This window comes from Rana temporaria, chromosome 2, assembly GCF_905171775.1.
Source record: "Rana temporaria chromosome 2, aRanTem1.1, whole genome shotgun sequence".
Classification (NCBI taxonomy): domain Eukaryota; kingdom Metazoa; phylum Chordata; class Amphibia; order Anura; family Ranidae; genus Rana; species Rana temporaria.
The window spans coordinates 16,063,457-16,075,218 of record NC_053490.1 but is presented as its reverse complement, the minus strand read 5'-3'; the positions used below and the strand labels follow the sequence as shown (position 1 = coordinate 16,075,218).

Genomic DNA, 11,762 nt, shown 5'->3' with positions numbered 1-11,762 from the left:
TGAAGAAATTAGTACTGTAGATGCCGACTTTTAATATTAGGACACGTACCTGTCCTGGAATCCAGCGATGTCCGCACCCCAGCCAATGTCTCCATCGGCTCTCAGGTGCTGCTGCCGCCGCCGGCGCCATAGCCTGTAAGGTAAACCGGCAGTGAATCCTCGCGACTTCACATCAGATCCCCTACTGCGCAAGCTCGCTGCGCTTTCTAAATGGCCCGGCGGCAGGGAAGGAGGAATGGGGGCCAAAGTTCTGCAGTACAACGGAAGTGGGGACAGGTACCTGTCAAAAACGCCTGCGTCACTTTGTGCTCCTTTCTTTGTCCTAGCGGGCAACACTAACGCAAGCTTCCGTGTATAGGGGAGCATGCGACTTTAGGCCCAATCACTGTCAAATAAACATCTAGGGGCAATCAAGGAGTTAAATGTGTGCCTAACAATGTGTAATGTGTGTATTATGTTCTGCTTTTACTACACGGGGTTGCGTTTTTTTTTTACCCTGCTTTGAAGATCGCCTGTCAGTGTTCGGAGCTCTGTGTTGTTTACAACACAGAGCTCCCTTCTGTGCAGAACGGAGCCGATCAGCGGGTTCCAGCGATTAATATGCGGCCGTGACCCGCTGATCGTCCTGTGCTGTAACCAATCACAGCACAGCCAGGGGCAGCGGCGGGTGGGTGCGCACGTGCTCCCTACACGGAAGTGCTGATCACGTACCAGATACGCGGATCCAGCGCAGAGCAGCCACCCTGCAGCAGTATATCTGTGTGGGGCGGTTGGAAAGCAGTTAAACCAGGGCTCGACAAATCCCGGGCGCCAGGTCGCCATGGCGACTAGAAATAGGGTCCTGGCGACTTGGCTTGGAAGGGGGGGGGGCAAAAAAAAAATATATATTTTTTTGTGAGCTGGCGCCATCTGGTGGTGAGCCGTTGGTATTACAAGTTATTACCACCAGATGTGTAAGCTGGCGCCATCTGGTGGTGGCCGTTGGTATTACAAGTTAAGCATTACAAGTTAAACAGCAATTCTAATGTAATTTTTCACTATTTTCACTGCCATCTTCTTCCCTCTAATTAGAACCCCCAAACATTATATATATTTTTTATTCCAACACCCTAGAGAATAAAATGGCGATCGTTGCAATACTTTCTGTCACCCCGTATTTGCGCAGCGGTCTTGCAAGCGCACTTTTTTTGGGAAAAAAAACAGTCAAATTATCCCCATTTTTTTTTATACTATGAAAGATAATGTTACGCCGAGTAAATTGATACCCAACATGTCACGCTTCAAAATTGTGTCCGCTCGTGGAATGGCGTCAAACTTTTACCCTTTAAAATCTCCATCGGCGACGTTTAAAAAAACTCTACAGGTTGCATGTTTTGAGTTACAGAGGAGGTCTAGGGCTAGAATTTTTGCTCTCGCTCTACCAATCGCGGCGATACCTCACATGTGTGGTTTGAACACTGTTTACATGTGCGGTCGCTGCTCACGTATGTGTTCGCTTCTGCGCGCAAGCTCGTCGGGACGGGGCGCGTTTTCTGGCTCCTAGATTCCAAGCAAATTTGTCAACCCCTGAGTTAAACCATCACTGAACTCGCATACTGGCATTACAAAGCGCTCCACAATGAGACAACACAAGGTTTAATCAGAATTTAACACATGTGAGATTCCCACACATGGGAATGTTTGTTTATTAAGTGGTTTTTCCAATATACCATTTCCAGAGTCCATTTTTTTATTTTATTTTTTGTACAAAGGGTGGGGGGGGGGATTCTGATGTGAAAACAATGTATACCGCATGTACACAGCGATATAAAACAAGGAAACCTTCTGGAGTGTCCAAATAATAAAAAATAAAAAAAAAGGGGGGGGGGGGGAGATTTTAAAAAGTTGCGCCCATCCCTGTGCCGTAGAAAGGCATCACCCAACTGAACATCTCCTTAAAACAAAAAAACATTGAAAAGTGAACTGTATAAACAATCCAAATCTTTAGATGATGGGTTCACAGAGCAGCAAATGGTGGTAGGTTTGTGTAGAACGTGGATTCCATAAAAAAAAAGCGTTTTTGTAGCTCTCGATCAGGGTGGGAACTCAACAGAAACATAAATATGAACCCAGATTCCTAGACAGAACAGCAAAGTGAGTGCCTTTGCGAGGATGGGCGCTTGGTATTCTGAGAGGACAATGGCTCAACATCCTCCTGGCTCCACAAGCCGTGTCCTCCACGAAGTTCCACTCTCCAGTCGAGGAGCTAAAGTACGATTTTCCTTTGCAGAGAGGATGGAACCCTTTCAGCACTTTAAAGATAAAATTTTAAATTCTGAAATTTATATATCGCGGAATAAAAAAAAAAAAAAATAATAATCTTACAGACATTACGTTGTAATAAATAAATAATACAACTAGTGATTCTCCAGTGCAGGCTGCTAACACTGTTGAGAGTCCAAGCAGCTCCAGATGCCAATGGCTAAAATCCGGAGAAGGCCTCTTCTTTCTCGGCATTCCTCTCCTCCAGGACCCGCGATGGTGGGAGAGCCGGGGATCTTCTTAGGATCGGGAAACGGAGGGATCATTCTAGGCCCAAACAGTAGTTAATTCCCTGTACCAGTCCGATGATCACGGGCTGCCATGCCACTAGGTAACGTAGCCAGTCTAGTAACTGTCCGTACATGACGTGAGGCCTCTCCCACCTGAATGGAGCAAGTCAAGGATTTTGGAAACAAGCAATAAATGGTAAAGTGGTATGTCTAGGCATTACTGAAATGTATCCCCAAATCACCCAATGCCCCTCTAGATAACATCCTGGAGTTTTTATTTTCTTGTAGTGAGAAATATTGGCTTACATGTAATTTCCATATCTTGGAGTACAGTATAGGACGTCGGGATCCTACGGGGTAAATGACCACGATATATCAAGATGCCAAGATGACACAATCTCAACTCAGGACATGGGCCGACTATTCGCAAATCTTCAGATGATTGGACACTGGCAAGCTTTTCAGGACAAGCCCCCTGAGCACATCCCCTGTAACCCAACCCTACCCCACTCTATGAGCCCTCAAGTTACACTGGCAAGCTTTTCGGGACATGCCCCCTGAGCACATCCCCTGTAACCCAACCCTACCCTACTCTATGAGCCCTCAAGTTACACTGGCAAGCTTTCAGGACATGCCCCCTGAGCACATCCCCTGAAACCCAACCCTACCCCACTCTATGAGCCCTCAAGTTACACTGGCAAGCTTTTCAGGACATGCCCCCTGAGCACATCCCCTGTAACCCAACCCTACCCCACTCTATGAGCCCTCAAGTTACACTGGCAAGCTTTTCAGGACATGCCCCCTGAGCACATCCCCTGTAACCCAACCCTACCCCACTCTATGAGCCCTCAAGTTACACTGGCAAGCTTTTCAGGACATGCCCCCTGAGCACATCCCCTGTAACCCAACCCTACCCCACTCTTTGAGCCCTCAAGTTACACTGGCAAGCTTTCAGGACATGCCCCCTGAGCACATCCCCTGTAACTCAACCCTACCCCACTCTATGAGCCCTCAAGTTACACTGGCAAGCTTTTCAGGACACGCCCCCCTGAGCACATCCCCTGTAACCCAACCCTACCCCACTCTATGAGCCCTCAAGTTACACTGGCAAGCTTTTCAGGACATGCCCCCTGAGCACATCCCCTGTAACCCAACCCTACCCCACTCTATGAGCCCTCAAGTTACACTGGCAAGCTTTTTCAGGACATGCCCCCTGAGCACATCCCCTGTAACCCAACCCTACCCCACTCTATGAGCCCTCAAGTTACACTGGCAAGCTTTTTCAGGACATGCCCCCCGAGCACATCCCCTGTAACCCAACCCTACCCCACTCTATGAGCCCTCAAGTTACACTGGCAAGCTTTTTCAGGACATGCCCCCTGAGCACATCCCCTGTTAACCCAACCCTACCCACTCTATGAGCCCTCAAGTTACACTGGCAAGCTTTTCAGGACATGCCCCCTGAGCACATCCACTGTAACCCAACCCTACCCCACTCTATGAGCCCTCAAGTTATGTTGCAAGCAGTGGAAAGTAACCAAGGAATGGAAGGAAGGAAGGAAGTCCTATATCCTGTACTCCAAGATATAAAATTTACAGGTAAGTAAAAATTCCTTTTATCTTAATTGTACAGCACAGGAAAAGTATTCATAGACTCTGGGATGTCCCCAAACAATACATGTGTAAGGTGGGCAAACTAGACAAGGGTCAAAAGACCCAACCTCAGCGCTGCTGCAAGAACCTTGCAGCCAAAAGCTGCAAAAGATTGGAAGTCCACCTGGTAAAAATTTGAAAAGCTATTAACAGAAGACTAGGTGGCAGCCTTATAAAGCTGGGCCACAGAGGCTTGGTGCTTGAATGCCTAGGAAATTCCCCTCGCCCTGGTGAACACATAAAAGCGCACAAGGCATTTTCTCCTTTAGAGTGTTAGCTCTAGCAATCAGTTGTCTTACATTGAGTGACAGTGGACTTCAAAGGAGGATGTCCCTGGTGAGGTCCTGATAGGGAGTCCTTCTTCCTAATAGAATCTGTAGCTTTGAGGTAGAGTTTGATGGCTCCAACTCTGCCTAGGCAATGAAGAGCAATTTATTTTATTGCACAAAGATGAAAAGACACATTTTTAATTAATGTGGAAGACCACTACCACCTTAGGAAGAAAAGATGGTCTTGGGAAGGGGTCTCCAGACTTTCCAAACAAAGGGCCAGTGTGTACTGACTATCAGATTTTTTTGGGGGGCCAGTGGGGTTCGAAAATGCCCTAGGCTCAGCATCAGAGTAAAGAATGCCTTAGGTGTGGTGTTCAGTTGCATAGTGCCTGAGGTCAGACAGAGGAGAAACGGTGCCCCATCATTGGTGTCGGTGGGAGGAATGGTGCCCGATCATTGCTGTCGGTGGGAGGAATGGTGCCCCATCATCGTTACATAGTAGGCGAGGTTGAAAAGACACAAGTCCAACCTATGGGTGTGATTTGTATGTCAGTATCACTTTGAAAATCCCTGTATGTTGTGGTCGTTCAGGTGCTTATATAAGTTTCTTGAAACTACCGATGCTCCCCGCTGAAACCACCGTCTGTGGAAAAGGAATTCCACATCCTTGGTGTCGGTGGAAGGAATCATTGGTGTTGGTGGCTGGAATGGTGGCCAATCATTGGTGTTGGTGGCCAATCATTGGTGTCGGTGGCAGGAATGGTGGCCAATCATTGGTGTCGGTGGCAGGAATGGTGGCCAATCATTGGTGTCGGTGGCAGGAATGGTGGCCAATCATTGGTGTTGATGGATTGAATGGTGGCCAATCATTGGTGTTGATGTATTAAATGGTGGCCAATCATTGGTGTTGATGTATTAAATGGTGGCCAATCATTGGTGTTGGTGGCCAATCGTTGGTGGCTGGAATGGTGGCCAATCATTGGTGTTGGTGGCTGGAATGGTGGCCAATCATTGGTGTTGGTGGCTGGAATGGTGGCCAATCATTGGTGTTGGTGGCTGGAATGGTGGCCAATCATTGGTGTTGGTGGCTGGAATGGTGGCCAATCATTGGTGTTGGTGGCAGGAATGGTGGCCAATCATTGGTGTTGGAGGCAGGAATGGTGGCCAATCATTGGTGTTGGAGGCAGGAATGGTGGCCAATCATTGATAATAGTTGGTGGAATAGTGCCCCATGTTTGGTGTCAATTGGTCAAATTATGCCCCATTGTTGGTGTGAGGGATAGTGCCCAAGGGGCTGAATAAATGCTAGAAAAGGGCCACATCCGGGCCCCTGACTCCTGTTTGGAGATCACTGGTCTTGGGTGTAAGACTACCTTTGTCTTTATGAAGAATGGCCCCTTACAAGAGAATGACCAACTCAGTAACACATCTGACGAATGTGATAGCAACTAAGGGATTTCCCTAAGAAGGGACCAAGTTGAGGTCCCAAGGAAGCACAGGGTCCTGTAAAAGGGGCCTGATCCAAGATACACCTTGAGAGCAAGGTCAGAGGTTTTCGAAAAAGAATGAACAAGGCTGAAATATGTATTTTCAGAGTGCTTAAAAGCAAATTCTGGTCAAGGCCTGATTGTAGGAAATAATGTGCCCGTGTTCACACTAAGCAAAGAAAGATTTCCAGGCATGATTTTTTTTGGAAGTGACTTTTCTTGCTTTTAGTAAAGAGAATGACAGACTCAGATTCCTGTGCTGCTCAAGACCATGTTGCTAATCTAGTGACTAGGAAGCAAGGATGGGAATCAAGGGCTCTTGAGACAGCAGGTCTGGCCCTGTTGGAAAGGTTCTGGGGGTAATCTGAGTATGTATGTGTACCAGGTTAATCTGGGCCAGTTTGATTGCAATATGATTCAATTCTTGCACTATTTTTGTGAAAGAATTTGCACCGGAAGGGAGGCAATAGAATTAACCTAAACTGAGCAGAGGACCATCAGGGCATCTGATACCCAGTACTAGAGGGTCCCTGGATCCTTGGCGCCACAAACAGGCTCAGAGAAGGCTGGGGCGAGCAAGTTTTTGGAAGATGACCAGCGAACCAAAGACCTGGAGTATCTGAATTGTCCTGGGGATATTAGCATATAGTTGGAAGGCAGATAAGCCCTTCAGAAAAAGGTCATCTAGATCAGTGGTTCTCAACCTCAGTCCTCAAGTACCCCCAAATGCCATGTTTTGGAAACCTCCCTTAGCCAAGATAGCTCTTATCAATACCATTTCATTGATATTGATTTAAAGCAGCTGTGCAAAGTACAGTAAAACCTTGGTTTGAGAGTAACTTGGTTTGAGAGCGTTTTGCAAGACAAGCAAAATGTTTTAATAAATTTTGCCTTGATATACAAGCGATGTCTTGATATAAGAGTAGTGTCATGTCACAAACTGAGTATAAAAAAAGAAAAGAGGAGCCTCTAAGTGTAGCAATATGGTTACATTTAATGAAGGTACAACATTTAGCAACTTATTGCTACACTTAGAGATGCTCTCTTCTCTTTTATAAACCTGTAAAAAAAATGCTTTGATATACAAGTGCTTTGGGATTACAAGCATGTTTCTGGAACTAATTATGCTTGCAAACCAAGGTTTTACTGTAAAGGAAAACATGGCCCGTTGGGGGTACTTGAGGACTGAGGTTGAAAACCACTGATCTAGATCAGCCCTCAAAACTTCCACTCGCCTGCTTGCATTTGGCGAGTGGAAATTAGTGGAGGGCGAGTGTGGAACAGGGGCGGACTGGGCTGACAGTTTCCTGGCTGATTGCTCCCTGCCCCTGGGCTGCTCTGATGTCGTGTGTGTGTGTGTGTGTGTGTGTGTGTGTGTGTGTGTGTGTGTATATATATATATATATATATAAAAAAAAAAAGGCTGCACTGCTTCTGCAAGAAGCGATCAGCCAGGTAAACTGTCAGGAGGATATGGCAGCCGGTTCATACAGCTTGTATACGAATAGCCGGCCGGCAAAGTTCCACCTCCTGGACTGGCTACTATGATCAGGGTAGCAGTTAGAAATTATGAGGCCCCCTTACATCCTTCCTGATGCCCCCAACCCCACCTTTACCCCCCCCCCCGGTGCAGTTGAGGATGAGGAGCGGCACTGACTTATCAGCCTACGCCCCAAAAATGAAAGAAAAAAAAAACCCTCCTCTGCACCCACCTCTGTTGACCTGATGGGGCCCAGTGAAATGTAATTTAAGCCCTGGTAAGCAAGTAGGCAAGGGGGTGTTGGTCTAGTGAAATCCATTAATCTAGGCAGAAATGACCAATGAAGCTGCCCTGGGGCCCCCTATTTAACTGATGGGGCCAGAGACCAGTACAATAGGAGCGGTTGTACTGCCTTAGCAGCCCTGACTATGACAGACAGCACACTGGTCCAATGCCAGTCCAGGAGGCGGGACTTTGTTTGACAGTGGCCAGCTATTCATATACAAGCTGTGTCACAGTGAGATCCCCACCATCCGTAACTTGGCCGCCTCCCTGCTGCAGTGATGGCCACTGATGAGGCTGAACTGATGGGGTGGAATGGATATGCTGCACGGATGAGGCGGCGATGATAGGCACTAATGAGGCTGCACTGATGGAAACGAATAGGCTGCACGGATGGAAACTAATAGGCTGCACGGATGGAAACTAATAGGCTGCACGGATGGAAACTAATAGGCTGCACGGATGGAAACTAATAGGCTGCACGGATGGAAACTAATAGGCTGCACTGATGGAAACGAATAGGCTTTATGTTAATATTGTTAAATGTTTTATGCAAAATAAAGTTCCAAAAATAATTAACTGTTATTTCATGAGAGAATTTACGAGGGCGCGGTGGGACAGTATAAGGGTTGGGTGGGGAAACTGGCGACAAGTAAGGCTGTATACATTATACAATTTTCCTTTAGATTTACCAATCCCGTACTCTGGACTTGATATTTTGAGCCCTGATCTAGATAACCTGTGACCTTCATTTCTAGGAGGGCAAGAAAGGGTGCTAGGACCTTATTGCCAGATTCACATAGAAGAGCGGCGGCGTAACGTATCGTAGATACGTTACACCGCCGCAATTTTTCATCGCAAGTGCCTGATTCACCAAGCACTTGCAAAGAAAACCTACGCCGGCGGCCTCCGGCGCAAGGCGGGCCAATTCAAATGGGCATGTGCCATTTAAATTAGGCACGCTCCCGTGCCGGACCTACCGCGCATGCTCCGTTTCCGAACTCTCGCCGTGACGTCATTTTTCTGAACGGCGACGCGCGTAGTGTAATTCCGTATTCCCGGACGGCTTACGCAAACGACGTTATTTTTTACATTTCGACGCGGGAACGACGGCCATACTTTATACAGCAATACGATTGCTGTTTAAAGTTAAGGCACCAAAAAAAATGACTAACTTTGCGACGGGAAACTAGACTAGCGGCGACGTAGCGAACGCGAAAAACTGTCAGGAATCGCCGTAACTCCTAATTTGCATACCCGACGCTGGTTTACGACGCGAACTCCCCCCAGCGGCGGCCGCGGTATTGCATCTTAAGATCCGACAGTGTAAAACAATTACACCTGTCGGATCTTAGGGCTATCTATGCGTAACTGATTCTATGAATCAGTCGCATAGATAGAAACAGAGATACGACGGCGTATCAGGAGATACGCCGTTGTATCCCTTTTGTGAATCTGGCCCTTAATGCATACACTGGGAGGAGAGGATAGGCCAAAAGGCAGTGCAACAAACTGGAAATGATTGTCCACTGCAAAGTGCATAAAATGCCGATGAGGCAGATAAATAGGAATATGCAGTTAGGCATCTTGGAATGCTATGGATGGCAGGTATTCTTCATGTCCCAGGCAATAACCGTATTTGAGGGTATTTGTTGAGGGATTTTAGATCCAGAATACAGCAAACAACCCCATTGGGCTTCGGTATCGTGATCAGGTTTGAGGGGTGCTGGCACAACTACTACCTGGGACAAGAGATGGTTTAGGGCATTCTGCAAATCTGACCGTCCTTGGGCAGATTTTGGTTGATTTGAGAGAAGAAAGCTGCGAGGGGGTATAGTTTTAAAACTCTATTTTGTACCTCTTTGAAACCACCAATTGAAAATCTGTGGCCCAGAGAAAGGCATTCATTGGGAAGAGGACTCGTTGGGCCTTGTGGCTCAAGTCCTACTCCAAAAGGAAGGACTGAACTTAGGTTTTGAAGATGAAGCCTGGGTAGAGTGATTAGGTGCTTTGCGATTTTTTTTTTTTTTTAAGGTAGAGTCTCCTGAACCTTTCCTTGTGGAAGCAGAACCTTCCATCCTGTGATATCTTCAAAAATATGTCCTCCTTCAAAGTGCAAGCTTCAAGATTCTGAGCATGTGAATGGAGGAGATTAGAGCCATTCTGGAAAATGTTTTCATTACTTGTTCTAGGGCAGGGGTGGCAAACTCAAATTCATCGGGGGCCGCATCAGCAGTATGGTTACACCTCAAATGGCCGGGTGCGCTACGTATACAGTGCATGGGTCAGGATTGCGCTACGTACACAGTGCATGGGTCAGGATTGCGCTACGTACACAGTGCATGGGTCAGGATTGCGCTGCGTACACAGTGCATGGGTCAGGATTGCGCTGCGTACACAGTGCATGGGTCAGGATTGCGCTGCGTACACAGTGCATGGGTCAGGATTGCGCCAAAAAAATCCTCACATCTGTACTCTCCTACCTTCCTACCTGGACCAGCTCTGGTACCTCCCTGTATAGGCGGCTCCCTCCCTTTGTATTAAGCTATAGTACTTTTTTTTTTATTATTATTATTGGGCTATAGTGGTACCACCCCCTCTGTGGGCAGATCTCCTGTGTTATCAGTACTTTGCTTTTTTTTTTTTTTTTCACCATAACAGTAAAATAGCAGCACACAGTTCATTAAGAAGAGCCACAGGACGCAGCCCGCTGGATGGGGGGGAAAAAAATGCCCAAAAATCTGCCAGCAATCTCTGCCACTATAAACAATCAGTGGCATACAAAAAAAGCCGGCATCACTGGCTGGAAGGACTGGGGAGGCGGGGTGGAAGTGGGGCGGTGGGTGGAGACGGAGACAGGGCGGAGACCATAGCGGCATTGTAAGCCGACATGGCTGCAGAAAGAGCGGAGGCAGCGGTGGAGGCGAGACCAGAGTGGCAGCCTGAGACGCAGCGTTGGGGGCAGAGGCGGAGACAGAGCGGCACAGTAAGGGGAATATGTTAATACCTGTGCTCAGACTGGCCGCGCCGCTCTCTCTGGGGAAAACCAACCTGGCAAAATGAGGAGGCTGCTGTGCGGGCCACATTACAAGGTCCGGCGGGCCGGATTGGGCCCGTGGGCCTTGTGTTTGCCACTCCTGTTCTAGGGGAATCCACAGAAGAGTAAAGCAGAAGGTAAAATGCTGCAATTGCTCAGTATGCATCACACACTAACACAATATGAAAGACTTTCCTGAAAAACAAAGCCGTTCCAGCAGCATGCCGTTACCGGTAACAGGGCTTCCATCTTCACCCGGTCTTCCTTCCCGGGTTCACAGGCTCCAGCTGTTTGAATGCCGTCCCTTCAGAGTGCAGCGATATCACAATCTGCAAAACACGCGAATATCCCCTAAACGGTGTACATTAATTAGGACATATTCATTTTACCTACAGGTAAACTTTATTCTACAAATACCTGTAGGTAAAAGTTGCAAAGTGGCGTTTACTACCGCTAAAAGGCACAGTCCTGGAACACAGGATCTTGTTGGCTGTTTATTGTCCTAGTCCTGTTAGCTGAAGTTTGACAAAACAGAAATTGCAGCAATAGCTGGTTGCTGTGCTGGGCCTGCAAGCGTAAAGAGAACTTTTAGGAGCTTTTTAAACCTCCCACCTGCAGAATCTTTGAATGGAATAAAGCTCAGTCAGTGGAACTCTTCTCTGGCCCTGTGCTCTTCTAGTGTGGCTTGATGTTGATGAATTCTGGTGCAGTTTAATCTAGCCCTGCGGGGGTTCTAAGGATCTGGTTGGCTGCAGGATGGACCAGTGTCTAAACTAAGATAATGAGACCCCCTTTAAAGCGGTTGTAAACCCGCATATACATTTTTTTTTTTTTTAACCCTGCAAGGCAAAAGCCATAATGAGCTAGTATGCACCGCATATTAGCTCATTATGAAATACTTACCTCGGAACGAGGGAGGGAGGGAACTCACCTGGTCCACGCCGAGCGTGTCTTCCGGGTATCGCCGCTCCAGCGCTGTGATTGGCTGGAGCGGCAATGACGTCACTCCCGCACATGCGC

General features: G+C 47.4%; 1 protein-coding gene across 1 annotated transcript in view; it reads right to left on the bottom strand.

The window, feature by feature from the left end:
- Window positions 1–1,633: 1,633 nt before the first annotated feature.
- RNF121 (ring finger protein 121) overlaps window positions 1,634–11,762 on the bottom strand; it is a 56,827-nt gene continuing 46,698 nt past the window's right edge. Inside the window, exon 9 of the mRNA XM_040339873.1 lies at window positions 1,634–2,684. Coding sequence (XP_040195807.1) covers window positions 2,564–2,684 — 121 coding nt within the window. The 3' untranslated portion in view covers window positions 1,634–2,563. The remainder of the gene's footprint in view (window positions 2,685–11,762) is intronic.